Here is a 27,628-nt window from a genome sequence, read left to right on the forward strand (position 1 = left end):
CCTGTTTATTATTCGGTCACACAACAAAAAAAAGAGGAGCGCTCGTTTTTTCACCAACCATAACACATTACAATTTACAATCGACCATCCGACCGAACACAATAAATTTAAAACTTTAATTAAGGGTAGAGAATTGCAATTAACCAGACGCTTTTGAGCAAAAACAATGATACTAAGCATTAATGTCAAATAAACACAAATTTAAATTTTCCATTTTAAGTGTTTTGCAATGTAACACGTACATATGGCACACTATTATATATTTCGCATAGTAGTGGGTACTCAGCACAGTTACTACTTGTATGGTAAAGACGTGTGCTGGTAACAAATTGCTTGTGTTTTGTTTCGAAGATAGATTCAAATAATATATTTTGTGCTCCATAAAGTGCTGTATATTAATAGATTTTATATGTTAAATTATAACACATATTTGAAATGGGGGTTTGAGCTACAGAATTTACTCCACATCTTCACACTGGCATTCCACAAACACACACATATGCAGACATATGAAGTGGAAGAATGATTTTTTTTTTATTTAACTTCGTTCAATAACACAACTCAGCTACAATTTCGGGTATTCGAAGATATCTCTACAAGGATACGTGCTCTAATATTCACTTTATAGATATTATTACATCGTATAATATCTCCATCTATTCACATAATTTAACTGAAAATTTCTAACATGATTTGTTGTATTTGGTTAATATTAGACACTGGTGATTTCTTTTCCCTTCCTGGGGACGAATTGTTTGAGTGGTTCATGGGTTGTTTTAAACGTGTCTCGTTATATACATCTATATACATCACAAAATATTACTGTGTCTATCCTTATACGACATAAAATACGCTCTGTATTCCCAGACAGCTGACAAAAGACAACTTGCCTATAGTTTAAAAATTCTCTAGGCGTTTAATTTCACACTGAAAGAGTGTGTTTGGTGTTTTTGAAGTGTTACGGATCTTATGTACGGATTTGAAAGTGAAATGTTAGTGTTAAAAAGCGTCTCATTTCAGGCATATTCCCATTGTTATAGGTGTAAATTCTTGGAATACTTAGAAACTGTCTGTATATAACTTAGATACGTAACCATGCGGGTTGTAGGCCAATTAAGGAATCACGTATAATTATTTGAATAGAAAATATTTGGTTGCCAATTCCTCGGTAACGTTTTGTATTCGAAGCGTTATCGAATCACTTTCCTCAAAAGTCTATAAAATAATATCAAAAATCTGTGAGAGATAATAAACAGGTCATTTTTCAAAGATTATACCATCCAAATGATGTTATTTATTCCACATGCGATATTTAAGTTAATACACATATAACATACGTAAATGTCTTAAGAGGAATCTGTTCAAAATATGTACCAATTTTCGTGAAATATTGAGTTTTCTCCGATTGAGGTTATATCACCACAAACATTCAAATTTTTACTGAAACACATTTTAACACCAAACGATGGTCGTACTTTTTCCAAAAAGGATACGAGTACAAATTTATCATCAAAATAATAATGATTTTGCCCGCAAATGTAGGCAACAATTTAGCCATGTGTAGATTACTCTTAACATTGGTAATGCATGTGAAGGGACTTGGATTGTAGCTGTGACTTCCTATTTTTCTCCGCCTGTATCCATTGAAATCTTCAATTTCGTTTCGATATTGAAATGGATGAAACTTTCGTCCTATAGTGAGAAACGTCAGCCACTATAGTGAGATAAGTCAGCACATTTTTTTCTTGCACTAGTACGGGAAAGCGATTTTATCAAAATATAAATTTGTTCTGGTGCTGGTATACAAATGAGATAAAAAAAATTATCTCAAGATGATTTTGGGCATATTACATTTGAAATAGAAATGAGCTGTTTTACACATACCAAATACGCATACACTGCTTAAATTAAAAACAGGGAAGGACTTCATCAAAATTTAATATATCGTCCACGTTAATGAAATACTTGGAGTCTGAATGATGTGACGACAAAATGCTCAATAATTTTACTTCGCAGATTTTGTTGAAGTAGTCAAACAATTCTTTTCCGGACAAGTTTTCTTCTGGACGAAAGTTTAAAAGTTAAAGGAAAATCTCTCCCTCTACTCCCCATAAAAATTTTCAAATCTACGAAATATAGATTATATATAAATATAGAAAGAAAAAGAAAAATAAACTTTGACTGTATACCATAGTACGTATTGCAGCTGCTTCAATTATCGACGTCGCTGCAATTGTATTGTCTACAAAAATTAAAAAGTTTTTTTTTTTCAATTTTTTGTCGAGTTCCTTTCCATATTCGTGATGTAAAATATTTCGATTAAAAGACCACAATATGGATCCGATATAAAAATTGATTATTATGCGAATGTTAAAGTATGCTCTGCAATACAGTCACCAGAATGTTTTCCATTACCACTAACAAATTGTGCACATTTGTAATTAAACCAAAAGTTCATGAAAGACAGGACGTTTGAATAGCACTCAGATTTTGATTGAATTTTTGAATTGCAGATTGCGAAGCGATGGTAAATGTTTGTAGCAAGGAATCGAAATATCATTTTTTTTGTCGTTCATTTTCGCTTTGCAATAATCACAAACTGATCAGATGGCTGCAAGTGATTAGTGTGGATTTGGAAAGGTATGCCGAATACTGGTATTGAATGTTCCATGTTTTTAGAATCTAAAATTTATCTTTCAAAATCTGTCGAAATATAATTTTAGGATTTGACGAGCGTCCTAGAATATTGTCGATGTCATCGAATAATGTCGATGTCCCCGAATATTGTCGACGTCATCGAATATTGTCTACATATACTCGAATATAGTCTAGATATACACAAATATAGTCGAGATATACTCAAATATAGTCGAGATTTACTCGAATATAGTCAAGATACACTCGAATATAGTCGAGATACACTCAAATATAGTCGAGATATACTCGAATAAAGTCGAGATATATTCGAATATATTCCAGATATACTCTAATATAGTCGATATACTCGATTATAGTCGATGTCATATAAAATAGTGGATGTCCGCGAACATAGTCGACGTCCTCGCATATAGTCGATGTATTCGAATGTCCAAGAAAATTGTCGATGTCCTCAAATATAGCCGGCATCCTCGAATATAGTCGATGTCATCGAATATAGTTGATGTTCTCGAAATATAGTCGATGTCATCGAATATAGTCGATGTTCTCGAATAGGCGTTGTTTTCGAATATAGTCGATACATACTCGAAAATATACTCGAATATACTCAGTATACTCGAGTATGGTCGGAGATATATAATAGATCTGTGAAAGAGTTATGTACACTAGTGGTCGGAGGAAATAACATAAAAAGATTCTAAAAAATTTGTTTTCTTAAAATAGTACGACTACTCATAGATATCCGGTGATTGGTACACTGACCCTACGCCATATATTCTGCTAGCGGGTGTTATTCACAATTTATTTTAAAATATGTGTTTCGTAGTTATTTTGTTCGGGGTATTTTGTCCGAAAGTTATTTTGTCCGAACGCCAGAAAACCTAATTCAAAATTATGAAAATGAGTGGTTTGAATCCGTTTTAAAAATTGTTATGTCCTCCGCCGTGACATGGGACCATATCTCGTAATTTATATTAATTATTCTTCAGCCCCACTCTGGTTCTTGTGTGCAATGAGTGTTGAGTAATTGACGATTTGTCGGTTCTGTCAGTTTTATTTCTTACCGAAACTATGGTATTGTTTTAAAAGGAACTTGTTCAGCATATTCTAGTTAATATAATAATAGTCTGTGGTTTATGGTGGAAGTGCCATTACCTGAGTATCCCATGTGTAATTATTAGACATTATTTCCAACTAAATTCCTTTTTTAATTATTTACTTTAAGGTATAACTGAAACGTACATTAAACGAACTCTCCACTCAAACAGTATTCCAACCTTTCTTGTGGCTTTACGGAAGCTTTCAATCATTGAAGAATAGAGAAAAACAGTACATGAAAGACCGCAAAATATAGGTACCTCCTCTCTCTATGTGAAAAACATGAACAATTCCACCCATAATAACAGTCATTACCGTTTTCTTTATCATTTTTGCATTTTTCCTAGCAGTGGTAGTTACTTCGTTTAAGTTTCACAGACCTTTTTCCACGTATCATTGCAACGTAGCATGTGAGTACTTCACGTGGTAGTATTCTGCTGTTATTAATAAATAGGTGAACTGAACGTGTATACTGTATACAAAAGCGTTCTTTGTGTGCACAGTAAATGGAGAGTTAGTCGGAATATTGTGTTAACAAGTAAAGTGATAATGTAATGAATGTATGCCTTATTTAATCTCGACAATAACAGTGCACAAAATGTGTTTGAGGTAATTTATTCTGACTGCTCAAATACACACACTCTCCAAACAAGCACAAAATTAAAGGCAAAAATATTATATGGAAAGAAGGAAATTTCGTTCGGAATTATTATTCTCGTTCAATAATTGCTGCAATTTTATTAGTTTTGTGTGTTTGGTAAACTAATTTCGTTACTCTCCAGTGAACAATATCATGGGAAAATAGTTTCTTGCAATGGAAGCGAACTGCAAACTCTGCTACGGTAATCGAAATTTCGTCGTAATGATTGTAAAGAACTTAGTGATTTTGCAAAAATATAAATAAATAAATTAGGACTGTCAAACTTGTATATATCCGATACACAATCAATTTAATACCCCCGAAAATATTACATATCAAATAGGGAAGGAAATTGCAAAGAAATAGCAAAATATTTGCTGACGAAAAGATTGAATAATACATTTTTTGTCAACACATTTGCATGTGATGTGATGTCGAGTGATATGATGTGATGTATGAATATGTAACATCAAACCGTACTCGTATGAACATGGCTCTCTATACTCATCCCCCCATATATACCATAAATACCAAAAATTTACCACACTCATATATTGAATCAACGCACAAAGTATGTACACACAAAGTAAATTCTTCTTTCTTTTCCTAGACTTTTTTTGGGAAAATGAAGCGAAGGATATACATTTCCAAATCGGGGATGAAGTGGAAAATGAAGATTGAATGATTTGGTGAAGAGATTACAGAATATTGTTTTCCCACTCAAACTTTTCCATTTTTCAAATTCACATGGTTGAGCATATAGGCACAGCGTCAAAGTAAATTGTTTGCAATATATTTACACTGTTTGGTAATTTTATTTTCAGTCAGTTTTCAGTTATTACACTGTAGCAAAAGTTTGTTCATTCATGTAGTATTCACACATCATATGGGAAAAGAGATACCGCCGACAAGAACATTTATTTATAATTACGTCTATCTGTCTGTGGGCGTAGAATTCCTTCATAATAATTATAAGTACAGAATACACTCGGGGAAACGTGAAGAACGACTTCTATTCTGATTTGGGAGTTGTTGTGGTTTAAAACTGTTTCGAAATCATAAGTTTTGTTTAACGATTGAAAATCTAGATTCTATATTTTAGTGTCTCGTTACAGGTCACGATCGAGTACCTAACGAAAACCCGAAAATGAAAACCTAGATTTGCTTTTGTCCTGAATTTGGCGCCAAAATTTCAAATTTTTAAATTTTTCGAAAATGTACAGTTATTTGCTGAAATAATTATTTATTCTCAAAGTGATCTATGAAAACATTGTTCCTCTGAGATGATTTTACATTGATGTGACGTATTGAACAACTATTTGGAAACAAAAAAATTTTGATCCTAAAAAAAGCGTACACTTTTTTTGGGTTGAAAATTCTTAGGCCTCAAATGGAGTGTGTGACATGTTAAATCGACGTAAAATCAACCAACGAACAATCTTTTCATAGACTTTCACTTTGAGAAAAAATACTTAGTTTGGTGAATAAATGTGAATTTTTGAGAATTTTTCCATGAAATTCAAAAATTTACAATTATACAAATTTTTGTCCTAGTCGATAGCTTTCCAAAACACCCTCAATCACCTCTCAAGGTCTTGAAGAACCCTATGTAGAACTTTTTGAAAATCTAAAAAAAATTTTTTTCATAGGCCAAAGGGTTAAACGCAATTTTTGAGAAAATTTTTGTGAAAACACTTTCAACCCAAAACCACTCTTAAATCAGAAAAGAGGTCGGCATTCACTTTTCTGCAAGTGCATAATAATGTAAACAAAAGAAAAGTATTTCGAGTCTGAAAGGTACATGTGTCTGCGTCTGGGATTAATAAATTAAAATATAAACTTGGAAAATGAAACTGTACACCATATTGTGGAGTGGTACGTTCAACGATGGATTTATAATTTCACAACCAACGCAATTTCTTTAAACTAAGCCCGTCTGCATAATTCAAACTTTTGTTATTTTGACTGAGTTAAGTGCTATTATGATGTATGTATTATTTAGCATTTATACAATTCACGTACAGTTAGAGGCAGTGAAATTTCAGCATGAATTTGCTTCAGCTGTTTTTCAGCTGATCCACACAAACAATCAAAACTGTTTATACGCGCGTGCGTGTAGTTGCTTCAACCGTATAAACAAGGATAAACAGCTGACACGAATTCATGCTGAAATTTCACTGCCTCTGACGTTCTGACTATATGCTCTTTAAAATTAAACAACTATCGGAGTAGGTCCATTGAGGAATTTCGTTTTATGTAGAAAGTATAGAAAAGAACCGGCTGAAGTAGATACATACTTCCATCTAGGCTGTTAGGTTGTTGTTCATTTTGTTACATTTCTGAACGACTGTAACCGACAGACAAAACGAGAAAGCTCGTTGAAATGTTACGAAACGTATAAAAATCCATCTTTATTACATTATTAATTTATAAAGAATTATAAACACACATTAGCGATACCTGCTCATGACGGTTTTTGTATTTGTGAAAGTTTAACTTTTCAACATTTATGCTTCATATCGAAAAGACGGAACTTTGCGGAAAATAGAGAACATTCAAGCAACTTGTTAGAAAATCATAACACACAAATATAAGGCATCTTTCCTCTACAATAAGTTATTCAGTGAGAGAGTAGAAAAAACTTCATTTCATAATCACAAATGCAACAACCATGCTCCTCTGCTGATGTTTGTGTTTATCGTATATGAACGATACTGGGACTATAAACCTGTAAAGTTTCTTGTCTACTTCAGGTGTATATTTTCATCAATGGAAATTCAGAATTTACTTGAAAATTAATAGTTTTTAACCGCTTACCAATTAACAAACATTAAATCAAACTTTGCTCGGTGCACCAACGAGCTATTTTGACTAAATGAGATTGTATGTATTGTTTGAACAGAGTCTGATGTATCAGCACATAATGCACCGGTGATGGTTATAAACCGCCAGCTATATTATTCATTGAATTTTCTACTGGTGCACTACTTTTTCACAGTTTACTTATTTTTCTTTACATGCAGTTAATTAGATGAGACTATAAGTGGGTGTTCGACCAACTTTTTATTTCCTGAAAATCTTTTTCAACTTTTATGTATGAGTCTGTATGAGCAATATAGAGGTGGACGTCGAAAGAAGTTCCAATTCATTTGCTGAAGGAATAAAACAGGAAGCGCTTCGGCGAATATGCTCAATAGCTGTATCACGTAAACTCTATGTAAATGAATCCAGCTTTGATGAATTTGAAACATGAAAGTTGCACAGAAAATGGTATTATGTACAATGCGATTACGCGACAGTGAGCTTCTATTCAAACATATATCACAGAGCTTAATGAAACTGATTTACCTTGACGAACAACGAGTTCTAAGAAGGGTCGTGTTAATTTTCGAAGAAGGGCTAGTATTAGATGTACACATCGCAGTAAATAAAAACAAAAGTCTGTGCGCCGGAATTCAGGCTAAAACGTTCGACAAAATACAAATTGCATGTTTGGTATTTATGTTAAATTTTAGTAATTGGTTGACAGCCCATCAGGGGCAGTAGTAGCAAATTTCTGGAAATTTATATTCAGCAGTGGCCGTAGCTAACTCATCGGTCCACGAGTCAGCCCAGTCTTGAAATGAGTCCGCTATGGGCTGTCTAAATGGGATATTCCGTTTAATCTAAATAACGAAACGAAAACGATTTAGCCGAAAAAGGTGAAACCACACCGAGAAGCTATTACTTACTTCTTTTGCAGTAAGCTGAGTGTATCCATTGTTGGGATCAACTTTTACCACATAATCATTTTGACTGCCCGTATTGTATAATCGAATGGTCGGCTTGACTTCATTTGTCGTATGATTTCGTTCAACCTTCAATCAAACAATATGAAATTCACTCAGACTACAAACAAAATGATCAAAATACCTTCATTTCGAATTGCAATTGCTTGTACCAAGTCAACACAGATCCACGTCGTTTAAAGTCATCGTATTCATAGTCAACATCGTAAACCGTTTGTACTCCATCGAATGTCAGATAGCAATAGGCATTACTCTGAAAGAGAATTTGTCGAAAATGAAATAAATAAGTCGCTCCAATCACAATAAAAGATTGATTTACGAATGCTTCTAGAACTTGTGAACGGTAAGAGGTAGATAGTATGCCACTTGCATCTATTTTAGCAATAAATCCCGAATGAAACTTTGCTATACCAATGGCACTGATGTCGTACAAAGTTTGGCTAATGAGATAGTTTTTGTTCCTTTACATTTTGTTCAATAAAATTGAAATTTTACCATACTTAATAGTTGCATTAAATTCTCTCATTGGCATGCCGTCACCAGTGATTTCACGTTCTTGTAGAATGCTTATGAATTTCTGTCCAACATTTTGAAGATAATCTTCCCACTTTATCACTATCGTAAAGAAAATGCTCTTGTTGAAGCAAATATTGTTGCGTTCCAGACTGGGCATATTTTCAAAAAATTTCACAAGAATTCCGATACTTTCCAGATTTTTTAGAATAAAATTTCTTGAAATTTTTTGAAAATTCACCCAATTCTGTGTTATGTTGAGAATTTTGAAGAAATTGAATTTTCAAAATTCTTGAGATTCTTCATTTAAAAGAATTTTCAAAAATTTGGAGAATTTTGAAGAGAGAATTCGCGAAAATAAGTCCTGGTTCCAGATAAATCATTTTTCACAACACAGACGAGAAAACGGTGATTTTCTTCCCTTCGCTGAAGCTTCAGAAGCCTTTGTTGTGAAAAATATTGTGTTTAACTCGGGAAAAAGTTGGAAATTACATTTTATCGAGTTGTTAAACAACACCCTCAAAATGAAATTTCAAACTTTTCTTCACTCGATGAACAAATACTATTGCTTACATGATTGTCCCATAGACTGATTCACTAAAGTGAAAATTATCAAATGCACACCTACACAAAGTACACAATTTTTTATCAACTTCATTTGAGCAGCTGTTTACTTTCTGATGAACTTGACCATTAAAACTGAATTTGCTTTTATTATTGCGACTCAAATTGACTGTACTGACTAGTATTATCTTTATACGAAATTGATACAGAAGCCGCTGTCTCGATCGAATAAATAACCATTCGCATTTGGATTAAAAATTGTGAACGATAAGACTGCTATAAAATGTATATCTTTTGTTGCATACAGATTATACTGTGTCCGTGAATGACACCTAAATTTCGATATTGATTGTCTTTGAATATTTTATTCAAGCTACCTCAGACATACAAACTTTTCTATAATAAACATTGTACCAACAACATTGTTAATAATAAAATTACACTTTCGAAAGCTTGTATTAAGTACGTTGACGAATTAGCCATCTTCAGCCGAGTATGCATGGTATCAGAAGTACCTAAATTTTAAAAGGGATTTCCACGAACAATACCTAATCACTTTGTAATATAACGACAGTCTGACACAAATTTAATTTTACTTTGCTCTTTCGTTAAATTTTATAATTTTGTAGCAAATAATACGTTTCCGTAAATGCAAAACATTTTCCATGCAATATGAAGAAGCTCTATGTGCTGTACTACAGCATTGCTGTAGCCACACCAAAAACTTCGTATTGCCACTTTTAATAATGCAATCAACATTAAAATACTGAGTAACAAAATTTTACACCTTTTCATCCGAAAATTTATAGCATAACCTTCCATTTTCCAGATATATCATTGGGATTACGTGACGTCCGTGTGACCGTACCGACCGCGGTAAAGAAAGGCGACGATGCACATCTAATATGTAATTACGATTTGGAGGGAGATGCTCTTTATTCCGTTAAATGGTACGTATACATTAAGGTTACTCTTTTTTTTACAGTGTTACCACAGTCTCTAAGTCACTAATTTTCAGGTACAAAGGCCGTAGAGAATTTTATCGATACACCCCGAAGGAGAATCCTGCCATGAAAATATTTCCTCTGCCAGGGATTAGTGTAGAGGTGAGAGTAATTATTATGTCAGAATGCATTAGTGTTATCTTTCGAATATTGTACAATGTTAAATGAAATGGCTTGTATATGGAGTCGGTTCGGCAATGAAAATGTATGTTTATATAAATGGTTACATGCATGGTGCATATAATGGGACGAAGAGTTTTTTTTTTTTTTGATTCTGTTGCGAATGTAGAAGTCTGATAATGCCATATTATAATGGTGTAGTGTAATGTGGTAGGATATTAGATACTGTAGTCGTACATCCAAGCTTTATGATATGCTGTGAGATATACTACATATATATACATAGTGTTCCGTTTCGTCTCTGTTTCCACGCTAAACACTGGCTGGATGATGGTGCTATGTAAAACATTACGTTAATTTTTAGTGCTTGGGGGTGCAAATATTATACGACTTTTTCCAAAATTACGAGATAAAAACTAAATTGAAAAATATTTGAAGTGTCGTAAAAAAAGGAAAACTTTTCGGTAATTGGGTGTTCGGAGATATATATACGTAATAGGGAAATTTAATTGCGGGGGTTATTTTGATCGCTTTAATTTGCGATTCACGATTTAATTGTTGCGAATATATATATTTGTCGGAAAACATACACACAGCACAACCGGAAATTGTAATTATGTAAATCTCATGTTATATATACACTTTGTGTAACAGGTTAACAACAACGAAATGCGGATAAATCGTGCGTTGTGTATTCGTTTTTAGTTGGATGCGTTGAAAACTAACAACCTGACCATAATTGTTATGTTTCACACCACAGAGAACGCAACACGAAAAGTGTCTTAGGGCGGGCGGTATTGAATGTGAGTTAAGGTCATCACGCATTAATCGTCGCAACTTTTTTTGTTGTTTGTATTTAATTGGGTCTTTATTAGACATACGTAAAATGGAAATTTAATGGTGGGTGCTGTTTCGATCGTTACAACTGTAATTATGGAAGTTTTTTTTGCCTGTCTATTTTCGATTAATTAACATAATTGTGTACGAATAATGGAAACAAGGAAAAAAATAAACAGAACAATTAATTCGAAATTGTTTTAGACTCAGATTAGAATAAGATTGATGAGTTGATAATCAAGTTTTACTGTTTACATCATCAACGAAAAAGGGATAATTAGAAAAGTTTTCAGCTTTACAATAAAGCATTCAGGTTAAATTTTCGAATAAATGTCTGATAAATGCTGCTGAATCAGTAATTTTTGTTCTTGTTGTTGTTCCTAACACACCAAACATATCAACATCAACAACGATTCTATCTGAACGCCTGGATTCAATTTATAAGTTCAAACACAAATGATCAAAATATGAACAAAATAGAACTGAGATGAAGCCGAAGTCAATTACCGCAACTTTCAAGTTGCCTGCCAAGTTACAAGCTTCACAGGCATTTGTTATTTCTTCCCTTAGGTCATAAATATCTCACTTTAGACATTAGACAACACACGGTGGGGCTGAACCAAATTTAAATAAAAAGGTCGGATAACCTCAATTTTTTTTTCATGAAATGTTAGCATGGGTTGAGTGTAGATAATATACATAAAAAATAAAAAAATTCACCGAGCCGTTTTTCAGAAAGTACTTTTCAACTGTTTGTAGACTGTCTCATGCATATGTAGAACGTTTTTTGTGATATGCTAAGCTAACGTAAGTATAGCCAGTGCTCTCAGCTTTCGATTGATACCATACTTGCCATATAAGTTTGTAAAAATTAGCAGCTACTGTCCCTACTGTGTGGTATAAAAAATGGAGAGTAAGAGACATTTTTATTTTGTACAATTGAAGAAAAACCTTATTTTTGTTATTCTTTCATCTTATTTCTGTTAAATAATAAAAAAAAAACAAAGAAAAACTAAAAATATAATTTGGCTCCAAAAATGACTCATTTTTTATACCACACAGTAGGGACAGTAGTTGCTAAACTTTCCAAACTTATACGGCAAGTATGGTATAAATCGAAAGCTGAGAGCACTGGCTACGTTAGCTTAGCATATCAAAAAAACGTCCTACACATGCATGGGACAGTCTACAAACAGTTGAAAAGTACTTTCTGAAAAACGGCTCGGTGATTTTTTTAATTTTTTATGTATATTATCTACACTCAACCCATGCTAACATTTCATGAAAAAAAAGTTGAGGTTATCCGACCTTTTTATTTAAATTTGGTTCAGCCCCACCGTGAACACCCAACCACTATTATCTCTTGCCGGGTCAAATTTTTCTGCATTTTTAGTTTTTTCTTTCCGTCTTCGACTAATAAGGGTAAGCAGAGTCTGAATATGCCGAACACCTCCAGAACATCTGTTCAAAGTTCAGTATCTTCGACCGACTATTTACAGAATGCCTCATATTTTGAGAAGTTAAGGTGTGTGACCTATGTAGACAAAAAAGTTCATTTATGTCGTCACTACAGATGTGTGTGAGGTAACATTGGAGACTATATACTTTTCATGAACTTTAAATGGCTTTTTAGAGCAGAAGTACCCTTCAAAGTTTACAGTTCCTCAAGAAATCGTTAGTACAGCCGTTCGAAACCAAAAAAAAAAACTGAATTTTACAGGAAAAGGCGATCAAATTTTAGTCTAAGATTGCCTCAGCTGATTTTCAGCTGGTTCACTCACACAAACAAAACTGGATATGAGTGTCTATATGGATGTAACAGTGTACGGTTGGCCGTATGGTAGAACCGGATAAATATAAACAAACATGCGTAATCAGTTTTGTTAGTATGAGTAAATCAGCTTCATCAGCTGAATAAAATTTCGTCTGAAATTTGATTACCCTTTCATGTAACCTTTTCAACATGTTAGAAAATTTCGATACCGATATATTCCATTGGTTAGGGAAACTGAAACTGAAATTGCAAGCCGAAATTTATATCTTGGTACTTGGAAGACTATACCTGTAAAACGAATAAGAAAAGGATCTTTATAGTCTAATCAGACATAATATATTTAGGATGCAAATAATTACATCCATGTCTGTGTTTCGTTGTAATTCTATCCACATGTAAGCGATATTTTTCGAAACAAATAGCCATTTCGTCCACACATTCATTCCTTCGAGCATTTCACGTATATATACAATATGTGCACAAAATGTAAATTGAGCATGGTTCAGGAGACTTTATAATATTCTGCGAAACTATTAACGAGCTGATCATAAATAAAATGTTTTAATCTATTCGGCAGCCAAAAGTTTGAAGGCACAGTGTTTATCGTTGGTTACCGACCCCATGTTAACGGATTGCTGGAATTATTATTGCAATAAGTAGAGTTAGAGTAAAGCTTAACGTAAAGTTGAAATTATTTTCGTTTTCTTTTTCACTATCGATAGTAAGTAAGCTCACTATATGGATATGCTTTGAGGTAACAACTTGTGCTTGCTAGGTGATTCAGATATAACTTTTGCGAAGAAAGTTGATTCGATAGCAGCGAATGAACGCTAACAGTACATAATTAGAATAAAGTTAATGTTCGCTGCGAAAGTTATGAACGAAGTTACAGTTGTGAAAGTTATAGATATTTTTTTTCCTTTTCTTTGGCAAAAATAAACGATCAAGCCTTCTCAATGTGATCATTGTCTGGAAATATGTAGTGTCACAACAACTGAAGTAATAGATTTTACATTGAAAATATTTAGAACAAAATGAAGTAACACACTTCATTATTCTGATGGATATGTTGTCTGTCTATGATGCATCGTAAATCAAATCATTTTTACAATTTTTCTACATCTGTTATCGATAACGACGACAAAAATAATGACGATCTCTGGGTAAAATGGTCCTTTATACAGTAAAATGCGTGTTAAAAAAGTTGAAGTACAAGATTTCAAATCATCAGATTAAAAATACTTTGATCGATGGAATTAATAGACCCAACAAAAACAATCTTATTGAATGTTTGGCGAAACCAGACATCCCCTACGGTTTGTTACAGTCAACCGAATGTAATAGCTATTTATGCTACATGTTCAGTGATACGATGTTTGTTAACGCACTGCATGGGTAACATGTTGTGCAGTTCGTGTAACGTTAACCAACCGTTACCCAACGTGTTGCATAGAAGATTTTTGCAATTAGAGTCTCGTACAACTGTTGACACGGTTCTGTTTACAGCAATTTTCATCAACAAATATAGTTTGAAGATACTTGAATTTCACCTTAGTTCGTACTTGGTAGCACGTGTTTCAATCGTGGTTGTGGCAATAAAATTTCCGTTTTCAAGTTTTATGTAAAATATGTCGAAATGGTCACATTATGCAGTCAAGGTGCAAAAAATATTTGTACGTTAATTATTCGGAAGTGAAGAACAGGCTAAATTGATTTAAGGTAAATTTACAATTTGCAAGAAAAAGGCGATCTAAAGTCGCATACAAATTGTTGGTTCAATTTTGGTTCTTTGCGATGCCTTAATATGAACTGACATCTTCTTAACAGTTTACATTTCCTTTCTATTGTTACCCTCCCCCTTTTTATTTAAACAGACATTACCTTAAACTTAAACGTAATTCTGTTAAAGTAGTTTTAGTTATCTGTTATCGACAACGTACGTCTAAAACAAACGAAAAGATGTCTATAGTGTTACAGTAAAACTTATGTTTGAACAAATGCATTAAAAGATTTTGCTTGGTGAACCCGGCGAACCCTTAAACACAAGACATAACAGATTCAATGAATATTATTCGCTTGCCGTTTGTAAAAGGTCAAGTATTTTAACATTGGTCTTAGACAAAGTTTTTTTTAAACTATACAACCAATACTCTCTCCAGCATCCAAACTCTCTCAAAAAATCGCTTTAGGGGGAAAATAAGTTTGAAAAACGCTGATTTTTAATATGGCTTCAAAACAACAACAACAACACGAGCAAACAAAGTAGCAGTGATTCATAAACGTATTTACCACCTTAATAATTGTAGTTTGGTTGCTAGAGAGGGTATTGATACAACTGATTAACTTATTTTGTTGTTTTGTAAATATTGCTATACGAACCATTGTATGTGTCTCTGCAACTTCTATACAGAAATCTGGTCAGTATTTTACTAAGTGTACGGGTGACCGAATTTTGAATGTTCTTTGAAACTACTACCGATATTACAAAAACGAAAACGCAATATCAAGTGACATTTTCATCGTTTTCATCAGCTAATGACTATCATCAGTGACTAAATGTCAGTTTTTCGTGACAGAAGCAAATGTTTGACGAAATGACGCCACCGATAAAATAATTACAATAGAAACAGGCTCCACAACTTGGGTGGGCCAGGTCCCTTGACTGAAAATTTTTTCAACAGATTTTTGAACATTTAAAAACTATATTTTGATGGTGAAGGGGCCAGAAACTGTGAATTTTGTCCATTCGTACCACTCACTCCCACATACATACGAGTAGCTACTCACTTTACCTACATTTAATCTACTCCATTTTCTGAATAAAATTCATAATGTTTAGGGCTTAAACGTGGGGAGAATTAAGGTATAAAAGTTCGCGTGAGAGGATAGGATATTCACACTCGTTAATTGAACTAATTGAAGGTTTCGTGTTATCGAGAGAAAAAAATCCTTTCCGAAAATACTTTTAAATTAACGAACTTTGTCGCATCTCTCTGACACACGATAGACAAAATATTGTTCTAACTTATACTCAAAAGTTTTTTTAGCGAATTCGATTTCAGAATTTGCCTCAAACTCGGGCTGAAAACATATATTCTTCCTCCCATCTCACTGCTCCCAATATTATCCTTGTGCGAAGTCAACCATCAACATCAAGAATAGGATTCTTCGTTGATTAAACCAAAAATGTTGAAAATCGGTGACCTTAAGTTATCGTGGTAATTATATATGGAGAATAACTCCCATTCTCACTACTCCAATCCATCCTCATGAATTGTAATATTCGTCAATTATATTCGTGAAGTTATCGTTACGGACATTTCAAGCGATTTTGTGTCGTAAGACCTTGACTTTCAATTAATTTTTGGAGATAGTGAGCACAGTATACATAGTTGCATGGCAGAAATATCCATACAAAAAATATTGTTCAATTATTGAAATACGTAGAAACAATAAATTTGCTCTAAAATCTCATTGTTAATTGCAGCGCTTGCATTCGAATGGAAGTCACGTATTATTAACAACAGTTGAACCGAGCATATCTGGACGATTCAGTTGCGAGGTGTCAGCTGATTCCCCATCGTTTCATACAATGATTGTGTCCGGAGAAATGGAAATTGTTGGTGAGTAAATTTATTGATAAACATTCAACTCATTGTAGTTTTATGTTGAAATTATATATCGATGCCATATTCATCGACCATTCAAATAAATTCGGAATACATAAAATATAAATACAAAACGATAATGGCATTGTCGGTCGCATTCATATATATATTATACATTAGATATTTCACCATTCACATTATGTTCATCCAATTCAAAATACAATACTGACTTCAGTGAAACGTTTTCAATTGTTGCAGAACTGCCAGAACAAAAGCCAACCATAACAGGCATACATTCGCGTTATCGACAAGGCGATACTCTGCAAGGTAATTGCACATCCCACTATTCCAAACCGGCGGCTAATTTGACGTGGACGATAAATGATGTGCCGGTAAGATTTATAACCTTTTGTTTTACAGGGTGGGGGTGTTTATACACTTATATAATATAGTTAATGGATTTCAGTTTGAGTAAATTACCTCTTCCAATTGAGGATTTTTGTAATTTAAATTTCGGAATAAAAACGTGGTACTTATTTAGCGCACTCTTGTCAGCACTTGAATTAATAAATTCTTGAAAGAGGGCCAAACTGGTGCTAGGTCTACGACGTAGTGGGTTTAAATTTAAATTGTAATTTGTAGATGGAAAATTGTAATTATAAGAACAAGAGGGTTGGATGCCTGTTGCTGGATGTTCAAACAGCGTCAGCGGTATTACAGTTGAAGATGTGAAAACAAAACTTGAGTTTAATGTAAAGAATAGCTAGCCATGCAATGAATATGTGTAATACCCATTGGGGTTTTTAATCATTTTGTTATGTCGAATAAATAAGAAAAATGTGATAGTTTTGGATGGTTTTTTCTCAAATTGCCGATCTTGCAGAACGGGACCAACCACCTATTTTATCAAAAACGATGATGAAAACAACCGAAGATCATTATAATGTTCCTCTTATAAATAGTAAAATGTATGTTAAACAAATGAAGTAAAAGATTTTTTTAAACACTTAGACAATACATTAAACAAAAGAAGTAACAGATTTACTGATGATACTCTTAGTGTAATATCCAGCATCTTCTAGTTTTGACGTCTCTTCTTTGCGTTCAAATTTAGTTTGGTGAAATATTATCGCCTAAACATCATTGTGAATAAGTCTCGCATATCTAAATTACGAAGCTGTCTATCTAAACTATTACTGCATGGACTTGTACTGAAACTTGATCGGTTTCATTCGACACAATTTAATTTTTATGTACAGTTTGTCATCATCAATAAAACAATTCTTTAGTTACATATGCCCAGTATCCAAGATATCTTAAATAAGTTTTTAAAGTGTAACTGCTGAGAACTTCAGTTTATATGTCACTTTTCACTGTTCTCGGAAAAAATACGCTTCCGACAGCTTCACTCATAATATTTAAGTTTACTTCTCGAAAATATTCTTTTATTGGAAACGCTATTGAAATATACCCTGAAATAATTTATTTCAAATAACCTCCTTTTTCACTTTTTTTTTATTTTTTAAATCGGACCTCGGTGAAACATCAAAGTGACATTTTTTCGTTTCTTTTCATTCAATTTTTGTATGTCGTAATGGATTCGGTGCAGAGTGAAAACTTCTGAATTTTGTGGCCTAACCCATACTACAGGTACAAAACTCGCAAATATTTAGAAATTCCATCGGTGCAAGCTTATATTGACTTCGAAAACGGTTTGAATATTAATTCTCGTACGATGGTGAATCGGAATCTGGAATCACTTATAAGATAAAAATTGAAATCGAAGCACCGTGACCAATTTGTGTAACGGAAAGCTACCGACGATAACTACAAATGTCACACTAGTTCCGATGTACCGCCTATATATTTCTATCAGGAGATTGAGTCAATTTTCCGTTACCTGAATTTAATCTGTTCCAAGCCTTATCATAAGTAAGTAAGTAAGAGCCTTATCATGAAAACATAGAACATACCAAAAATAAAACGGCAATGAATTCCGTTCCACTTGAACTGAGCCTATCGAAGTGCACAAACACCAGCCGAAAATTGAATTCCGATTTATGTATTTAATTAAATTTAACAGAAAATTATTATTATAATCAATAATATTTTATCTAAATTATCCGGATGGGAATTCCGACACTTGTGCTTACGTTGCTAATACAATGTGTTTTCCGTTAAATGTTTTGTGCTACTACCCCCAAAAATATCAAAACAATTTAAAATTTATAGGAAAATCAACAAATTTGATAAGAATTTAATTAACGTGCTCGTTAACGTGCTATCGCTCACCATATAAACCAAAAATTTATAATACTATCCCGCCGCAATATTCAACACTTAAATCATCCAACGACGAGAAAATTTCATCGGTTCAGCAAATTTTACTAGAACATAGAAGCGTGTAGGGAACTTTGCCTTTTTTCAATGAGTAAAACACAACATAATGTTCGATGTAATCTACATTAACTTTGATTGCATATTCAAAGAGAAAATCAGCATTTCTGTTACCACACCGTATCGATTTTGATTTTAAACATTTTCCATACAAGGGAAATTCATTATGGCTTGTGTGTATACACATACGCGCATACCACACAGGGTATAAAATATACATTCTCCGAGATAAAAAAAAAACCGGAGACTATCAAAAAGATGTTCGAAATCATTCTTCGTCATTTTGACACGATTTAGAAGAAGGAAAAAAATTTTGATTTTATCACTGAGAGTCTGATCGCATATATTGCTTTTGATGCTTGTGTGCGGTGCATACATATGCTGAATCAATTTCGTCGAATTGATGAGATTTAACAATAAAGCTTCTCATCATGGTGGTATTATTTTCGGTGGAAACATCATATTGTCTGTAGGGAATATCCGTACAACCAACGTTTGATTCGTATAAAAACAGAAATGGTTTGGCGTACTTTCCATTCAACTTAATTGCTACATTGATTCGGATAAAAACTTTACATTACAATGACTTTAAATGAATTTCAAGAGGCTGAATCAGAGTGAAGTTTATCTGAAAAAAAGAAATCAGACGATCGCTGGGAGAATCGATTTGTAGCTAGTTTAATCAGAGTATGGTTAATTGGATTTTCTTTGTTTTGCATTGTTACCAAACGTAAAAATGTTAAACAAAGGAGATGGCATGGATCGCTTTAGTTGTCCAATAACAACATCCTCCAAATTAAACATTTATTCGCTATCAAACCACTTCACAATCAAAAAATGATTAATTGAGTGTTAACATAAACATGCAAACATTAGGGGGAGCCACAACACGTAAAATCGATATATATTCGTTGTAAGAAAAATACTAAAATCAATTTCTTTTATTTAACGGAACGTCATCAATTTTATCTTAATAGATGTACGTAAACCAATTACCTGAAGTATTTCAATCATTGTTGTGTCACATCTCTCAATCAATTGTGTAAAAATATACCCATATTATGGTGACAGTTCCACCAGAGCCGTACGTTTTCATTGTGCATTATAAAAGGTATATGTCGATGGGGATCGTTCAAGAGGTCGGGCATACTCCAATAACATCAAATTGTTAATTCTCTCCTATTATTTACATTATATTTTCATCACCTTATTGATTGTTGAGAAAAATCCAATCGTTTTTCATGACGCAAAAAGGAAAAATAAATTTCAGCAATTTATTAAGAGGTGATGTCCTTGTGTGATGGGGAGCATGGCGAAAAGTGTGTCACCAACAATGGAATGAATAATTATCCATCGACAATTTTGCAAGGAATTTCTGATTGGTTTCGGAAATCAGAAAGACTTGAAAGACTTGGATGTGCGAGATTGGTGTTAATTTTCAGCTACCACTTTATTAGTTAGCGAAAAAATGAAAGAAAGTAACGTAATTTCGTCGATCAATTTTCTGGTGACAAAAGAATTCGAATGAGGAACAAAAGTGTTCAGTCGAACGCTGATAAAGAAGTTCGGTCAACTCTACAAATTGAGTTACTTCCAGGAGATAAATTGCTGCGAATTCTTGTTACAAAAAGTATTGAAAATATAGAGAAAGTATTGAAAATAGGTTGAAAGTATCATAATAAGTTGATTACCATGACCTATATTCTCATTGTTAGCTAATTGAATTCACGCCGTAAGCTTCAGAACTTGAATTTCGGGTGAATCGATGGATGAACAAATGAATTAGAAATGAATGATCGTGAATTATTCATCTACATACGACGCGACGCAACGGTGCGTTTGATTTATGTTTGAATTTTGAATTTTCAGCGGACTCACGACGTGAATTGATATTCAAATGACTACTTTTTGCTTACAAAAAAAACTTTTTTTTTTCTTTACAGGCCAAATTGTCCATGATAAAACACTACGCTCCGATGAAAGATACGACTACGAATTTAGAATTATCAGTGCAGGAAGTGAATTTCCTCGTAACTTACTTACATTTCAATAACTCTCAAGGAAGACTAAAGGTAAGATAACATTGCTGATGTGTTTCACTTCTTAATTTCTACATGAGGTGTAAGATTATCAAACAAAATTATTTTTCATTTACATGAACTATCTTACAATTACAAAACTTAATTAACAAATTACACTCCGTTGGTTATTGCGCTGGTAATGTGTCAAAATAAATTTCTGGATCATAATTCGACGTATTTCGTCACTGCACTTACGATCGAAAAGTGATTGCTAAGAAAAGCTCAAATTGTTGCAATGTTTTTGTTTTGTTTTTCGTCTCATTATGATCCTTACTCGTGACTCGTGACGAAAGCAGAATTTTTTCAGGACACGTCCTAAGCTTTTCCTACTCGGTTTCGCCTCGTTAGGACAAGCTTAAGACTAGTCCTGAAAAATCCTACTTTTCGTCACTTGTGACGAAAAATACTATTTTGTTGTGTGCATAAAGCGACAGAGTCACATGGTTCTAGAGTAAAAATACAAAAAAAAAGAAAATTTCAGGTTCTGTGTTTATAGGAATAGAGGGACGGACATTTATTCATTTCGACCATTTGATGCTTTAGTAATCGTAAATACAACAATCGAGTAAACGTAAATCATACACGTAGAGTAATTGAAAACCTCGGCAAGTGAGCAAATGCATACACAATCCGATATATTGTCAGACATCCAATTAAATATTTATCTTTGCGGCTTTCTACGAAACTAATTTCACAGCTTAAACTTCATATTTCAAATTCTATATCTGGATAACTAATTCCATTTTGATATCAGTCGGGTTGCTCAAATTACAAAGCACATACTCAACAAGACGGATTAGAATATTGAATCGACCATTATATTGTTATTTATATCGCAAATGTATACAAAATGCTGAACGAAAACGTTATTATTGTAGGTATGCCATGATTGTAAGTTGAGAATTCATACTGAACGAACCACATATCTTATTACTTATAAGATAATTAAACCAACTTGAACCTGAGTTTTGTTGTTGACCCTTTCAATTCAACCCAGAATACTAAATTTTCTCTTTGGTATAATCCTTTTAAGAAAGTTTTAGATTAATCTTTCGATACAATATCAGATGTGTATGTGTCATGTCCTGGTTAGAAATGGATTACTTTATAATTAAATTTTCATGTTGCCATTTCATTTTACATTTCAATTTTATTATTGGTCTGGATGGATTGCCAGACACGAATCACTTCAATACAGAGTTCCAATCAAGCGATCGAAATATTGGTTCGTATTATTTTCATTAATTTGTCATGGCGAAAGAAAAGGAAGGACCTTTAGCAGGAAATAAGAATTTTTTGTGTCCGTTTTTGTCGTCGTTTTTTGAAAGCCCTCATTAGAGGAAGCCAGACAACTTGAAACCAGAGAAATGATAACATAGGGTCTGTGGTACTACCGCAGCGGCACCTGTTATCATTTCTCACCATGAAACATAAAGTCGATTATCTCACGTCACACATACGTCATTGTTATTGGTCTACCATTAGCCATTGCTTTATAGTCTACGAAGTTTCTTTAAAAGACCTTTCAATTTGAGTCAATGAATGACGACGTTTTCAAAGAGATGACTGTGCAAAAGAGTAGACCAATACACTGCTGGCAGTAAATCAAAACTGAAACGTCAATAGCATCCGGTTTTATTTCACTTATTTTCGACGTCATTCTTTTTTTTAAATATTTAACTATTTATTTTAAGATAAGCGAAAAAGACTGCTAAAATTGCACAGCCAGTAAAAAATCAATCTTTTCAAAAACGTCATTCCTGATTTTCAATGAGTCATTGACAATGACAGAAGTATTGTGTACATTAAATGTTTTCATTTCTCATGTGGCCGAGTTGTCTTAGTCATCATTACACTCACGAACACTTAAAAATGTCGCAGTTAAAAGTGGAAGTTGTTCCGGTTTGTAATTGATCACACAAGAAACCAAAACCAAAATCTAGATTTTCATTTGTTAAATAAATTTAGAATCATTTACAAACCACAACAACTCAATGAATATAAACCACCCAGGTATGGTCTAATGTCACCTAGGAGGAAATAACGATTTTAAAAACGGATTCTAACGCACCCATTTTCATATAATTTTGACATAAATATGTGCAATCATTGCAACAACTCCCCAATCAGAAAACATGTCGAATTTCAAGTTTCTCTCCCTGTAGAATAAAAAGGCACTTTTTAATGTCCGTCGGTATAAATTACTGGTGGATTTACATCGGGATTTACTTCAAGATTCACATAGCAATGGAATACCGAAGAACAAAAGAAATTCTAAATGATATTATTAACCTTAATTTCACCTCTAAGTTCTTTTGTTCTTCGGTTTTGAATAACAGATATTTCAGGTGTCTTTTGCATTGTTAGTTAAATCCATAGTTAATTGTAAGGCCACTTTTTGTACGATATCAATGCTAATTTCACTTTAAATGCTCTATCTCTTCTTACTCAGACAAAATTCAAACAAATAGTGAATGTAGTACCAAGTAAACAACAAAATTTCCATTTACACTATGCCATACGAAAGAAAGATAGAAAGAAGGCAAAATCGACTGTGACCGATTAAAACTAAAACAATAGCATCCAGCCAGTCGGCTAGACATGTTTTTCCTCTTAACATGAAAAATTAACAAAAATACCGTCTCCGCAATCATAATGAAAAATGACAATTTATTATCCCGAAGCTTGTTCTACACATTTTTATTTATGCGACACATTATCACAAAAATATGCTAGCATACATCAGTCAAATGCTGATTTTGCTATAAAAGCGTACAGTCTTCCAGTTTTACTGGTTTATATAAACAAATATTATATCTTTTGTCATCAAAAATGGAATTCATTTCCATAAACTTGCCGGAGAGAGATCTTAGACAACACGGTACCGAATATCGTGTGTTGTATTGCCTCCTGTATACGTATGGTATAGACCTAACTTCCGTATTTATATATTTAAATACCAACCATTTCTATACGTGAAATATATAAATTCTTATACAGCTTCACGATGTACCAATGAGATTTTATTGTTGCATGAACTTTCTGAGAGCAGAACAATGTTCTAACAATTTATCTGATGAAGACGTATTATTTGTTCTGCAGATAACTCAAATCTTGGTGACGTTTTACGTAGATCTTTTTGTTGTAAGTACTCGGCGGGATTTTCTATTACAAATCAACGTCTAACCGTATATACCAATTGGGAAATTTAAATTAATTGCTTATTACATTTCCACAACATATTTGCATAATTTGTCTTTCCGCAAAATGTATATCTAGATGGATATACCGGATAGGATGTTCCTTTCACTCCAAAAGTTTCATTTATTTCGCCAAAATATCATCAGTCTTCTTTAATATATGCAGATTTGTTAATTATTTTCCTCTACATCTGTTGGATTCTAGTTAAAATGTACATCACGAATTCACACCATTTATGAAACCAGCGTTGAAAAATCAATAGAAGAAGATAGACCGAAAATTCTGGCATCTGGAACATCTGGTCATAATATGAATTTGTACGGGCCGTACGATCAACCGCCTCAAGACAATGAACAAATGATGGATCAAAACAATCTTCATCTCACACATTATAAAAGTAAGTTGAACGTGTTGATTAAATTTGATTTGATTTTAAATTGGATTTGATGGTCGTTACTTGGGTCGTTTGATGGTGTAAATGTGACAGTATCTGGGGGAGGTACACAGATATTACCACTGATTGTTAGTATGATAGTATGTGGTGCAGGAATGAATTGGAACTATTGCAATGATTTCAATTCATCTGTGTTAAATAGAACATGTTGGATCAGCACTTTCGTGAAGTCAACTTATACAAATCAATTTAAAACAAATAATTCACGTCTGATGGTTTGTTAAATCATCATTTTCTGCAACGTCTAATTTACAACAATGTAAAAAAAACTACGAACTGCAGTCAAGTGGTCTTACAATGCCCAGTCAAACATTAGCCCATACTTTGAACAAAACAGGTGGTAGTAGATTCAATAATTTCGTTAAGTGGTCCTACAGTGAAATCTATGTTAATGAAATTATAAATATTGTGTCAAACAACAGCCCATACTTTGAACAAAAGACGTAGTAGATTCATTAGTCACATAATGACATTAATGAAGTTATAGTAACGAAGTAGTAGATTCATTAAACTCATTATGTGGTTATTAAATCTACTACTTCTGTTGTAGATAGATTTCACTGTAAGACAACTAACTGCACTGCCGTAATTCAGAAGAAAAATAATTTCCAGTGAAATAACAAAAGAATTATTGGAAAATCTTTTGTTATTTCCTCTGGAAATCGTTTTTTATCAAAATTACGGCAGTTGAGGTAGTAGCTTTTTTCTCCTGTTCACTGAAAAGAAGCATTTTTACTAAAATAGCCTCTGAACTATTTTACCCAGAGTAACTTGAATAGTCAATACATTTAATTCATTTAATTTTATCTAAGTCCATGTGCTACGAAGCCTGGTGGAAAACGTTTTAACACGATAATCAAAGTTCTCTACCAGTCACTATTGTTGTTCGATTAAATTTGAACTGACACACAGTAAATACATCCTCTTATGTAGGTCATCTGTACCTATGCGACTTTGTACGGTATAATGATACTACAAATATGGCAGTTAATCAATGCGTTACACTGCAAATAGTCGTCTTAATTACAAGCCTTCCCAGTGGCTGAAATGAAGTCGCTAGTAGCGAAAATAAATTATGAAAAATTGTTCAAGAATGGTGAATTAGTGGCTGAAGGAAGATATTAAAATGGAAATTAGAATGCAGGATAAAAGACTTGCAATAATTTATCGCTCGTCTTGCTCTCAGACGGTAATGAAATTTTTTGCTGTTGATTCATTTCAATGTTCGCGTAAATTACCGGTGTCAATTTTCAATTCTTCATCATCACCATCCAACTGCTTAGAAATGAATAACATTTCACCGATACGCTCATTTTCAATATAAATTTTTATTCGAGTTTGCAACATTAATTTTTATGATTTTACACAGTTATGGGATGTTGCACTAAAAATTTCCACCATAGAGTTTTTGATCCGTCCCACCCACAGCCAATGTAAGATGATTATGCAGAACCAGGGAATAGTTGATATATGTATGCACACTGCCTCACACACATTTCTATGATAGAAATGGCATAGTTTAATACATAGTTTCAAGTAACGTAAAACCCCAACGAACAACTTGCACCATTTAATGCATAAATCATTTGAAAAATAGACTCTTCTGGGATACACATTATTTGCATCGTTCACTTAAAGTACTTTGGTGTTAAAGTACACTTGTATGTTCGTATGGAATAGAATAAGTCTTTATGGGATAAAATATGCATTTCTGTCCTTATATATAAATGCCCTTCATCCTTCATCGTATACACGGGATATATAAGATAAAAGCGATGTATGACAGGTATACTGTGTTACGTGCATTTCATTTAAGTTTGTTTTGCCATTCGTGAAACAAAGGAAAATGTATAAAATACCGAGTTAGATTGATGTCTCGCAAAACACATACGGAAGTTGGGTCGCACAGGGTGAGTCTGACGCTAACATTTTGTATGCGAACTTGTTTCAATGCTTTCCATCATTCAAATATCCGATCAAATAGTTTCATAAACATCAAAAATTGTGATGGGATAAGATCTACATATGATGAACCCTAAACCTCCTCCGCCCCCAACCAGATACACAAAATGTATGTTAAAGTTGATATGTGACGAGGTATTTTAAATTGGGGAATGTTTCATTGCCTAAAGAGCAGTTAGTGAAGTGTAACATGAGCTTTTTTTCTAACTCACAATATTTCGTGATTTCGCATTTCATGTTTACAATTCACCCTCCCCGTTCACGCAACTTTAAAAAGTTGTCATTTATGACGGTAAATTTTAAAACATAATAGGGTAGGTCACATGCAAAGTGTATTTATGTATGTACAACAAGACCTGCACTGTTAGCATATTATCTCTCATCATTCGAAATTCCTTTTTGTTTTGTGACACAATTTCATCAAGCAAAATACAAATAATTTCGTTGCGAAAAATGTGAAAAGTTTTTTTTTAGACGAGAAAAAAAAATGAAATTCTACAACCCATAATGTTATGTGCGGGTTCCTGTTTAACATGATACTCTTTTTGAATTTTAATAAAGGTGTCAAACACATGATTTTCATTACTTTGTTAACATTGTCTATGACTTTCGAATACCATCAGTTTTAATGTCTCACGTTCTAGTAGGTAGTCGAAAAGCTCGTTTATTTTTGTGGTAAATAATTATTTCGAATGAAACTTATTATACGCACGTACAAAGCAATAATGTTCCAAAGTATTATATACTTTCACCTCGTCTGTTGAACGTTTCCGTTGTTCAAAATGTATACACACAAAAATAAAACAACCTTATAACAACGTGGGAGAAATTCTTATCGCTTGGTTACTGGAGCGAAACTTCCCATCATTTTTACAACTATTTCATTTGTTAGCACTGACGACATACCCTAAATACTTTTTGTAGGGGTT

At 33.2% G+C, this 27,628-nt stretch overlaps 2 protein-coding genes across 3 annotated transcripts in view; one reads left to right on the forward strand and one right to left on the reverse strand.

Annotated features, from left to right (window-relative positions):
- The window catches only part of LOC119066298, a 104,716-nt gene that overhangs the window by 69,295 nt on the left and 7,793 nt on the right, over positions 1–27,628 (forward strand). For both annotated transcript variants that reach the window (XM_037168673.1, XM_037168674.1), the window contains exons 3-8: positions 10,091–10,211; positions 10,280–10,367; positions 16,484–16,619; positions 16,863–16,996; positions 20,945–21,073; positions 24,488–24,680. In XM_037168673.1, the coding sequence (XP_037024568.1) occupies positions 10,091–10,211; positions 10,280–10,367; positions 16,484–16,619; positions 16,863–16,996; positions 20,945–21,073; positions 24,488–24,680 (801 nt within the window). The remainder of the gene's footprint in view (positions 1–10,090; positions 10,212–10,279; positions 10,368–16,483; positions 16,620–16,862; positions 16,997–20,944; positions 21,074–24,487; positions 24,681–27,628) is intronic.
- Positions 7,881–9,495, reverse strand: LOC119066299. Its single transcript, XM_037168675.1, has 6 exons — positions 9,271–9,495; positions 8,685–8,799; positions 8,504–8,624; positions 8,309–8,437; positions 8,128–8,253; positions 7,881–8,061 (listed from the first exon to the last, which is right to left on the reverse strand). The coding sequence occupies exons 1-6, from the start codon at positions 9,353–9,355 to the stop codon at positions 7,930–7,932; spliced, it is 708 nt and encodes a 235-aa protein (XP_037024570.1). The 5' UTR covers positions 9,356–9,495; the 3' UTR covers positions 7,881–7,929.

This window comes from Bradysia coprophila, chromosome IV (assembly GCF_014529535.1).
Source record: "Bradysia coprophila strain Holo2 chromosome IV, BU_Bcop_v1, whole genome shotgun sequence".
NCBI lineage: Eukaryota > Metazoa > Arthropoda > Insecta > Diptera > Sciaridae > Bradysia > Bradysia coprophila.

Bases quoted from the DNA above. Each gene is read 5' to 3' on its own strand.
- LOC119066299 (XM_037168675.1), bottom strand. From the start codon at position 9,355: ATGAAGTTGATAAAAAATTGTGTACTTTGTGTAGGTGTGCATTTGATA. The intron at 8,625-8,684 runs GTATGGTAAAAT...CTATCTCATTAG, and splicing joins GAATTTAATGCAACTATTAA to CCAAACTTTGTACGACATCA. The intron at 8,062-8,127 runs GTAAGTAATAGC...TTCGTTATTTAG, and splicing joins CTCAGCTTACTGCAAAAGAA to ATTAAACGGAATATCCCATT.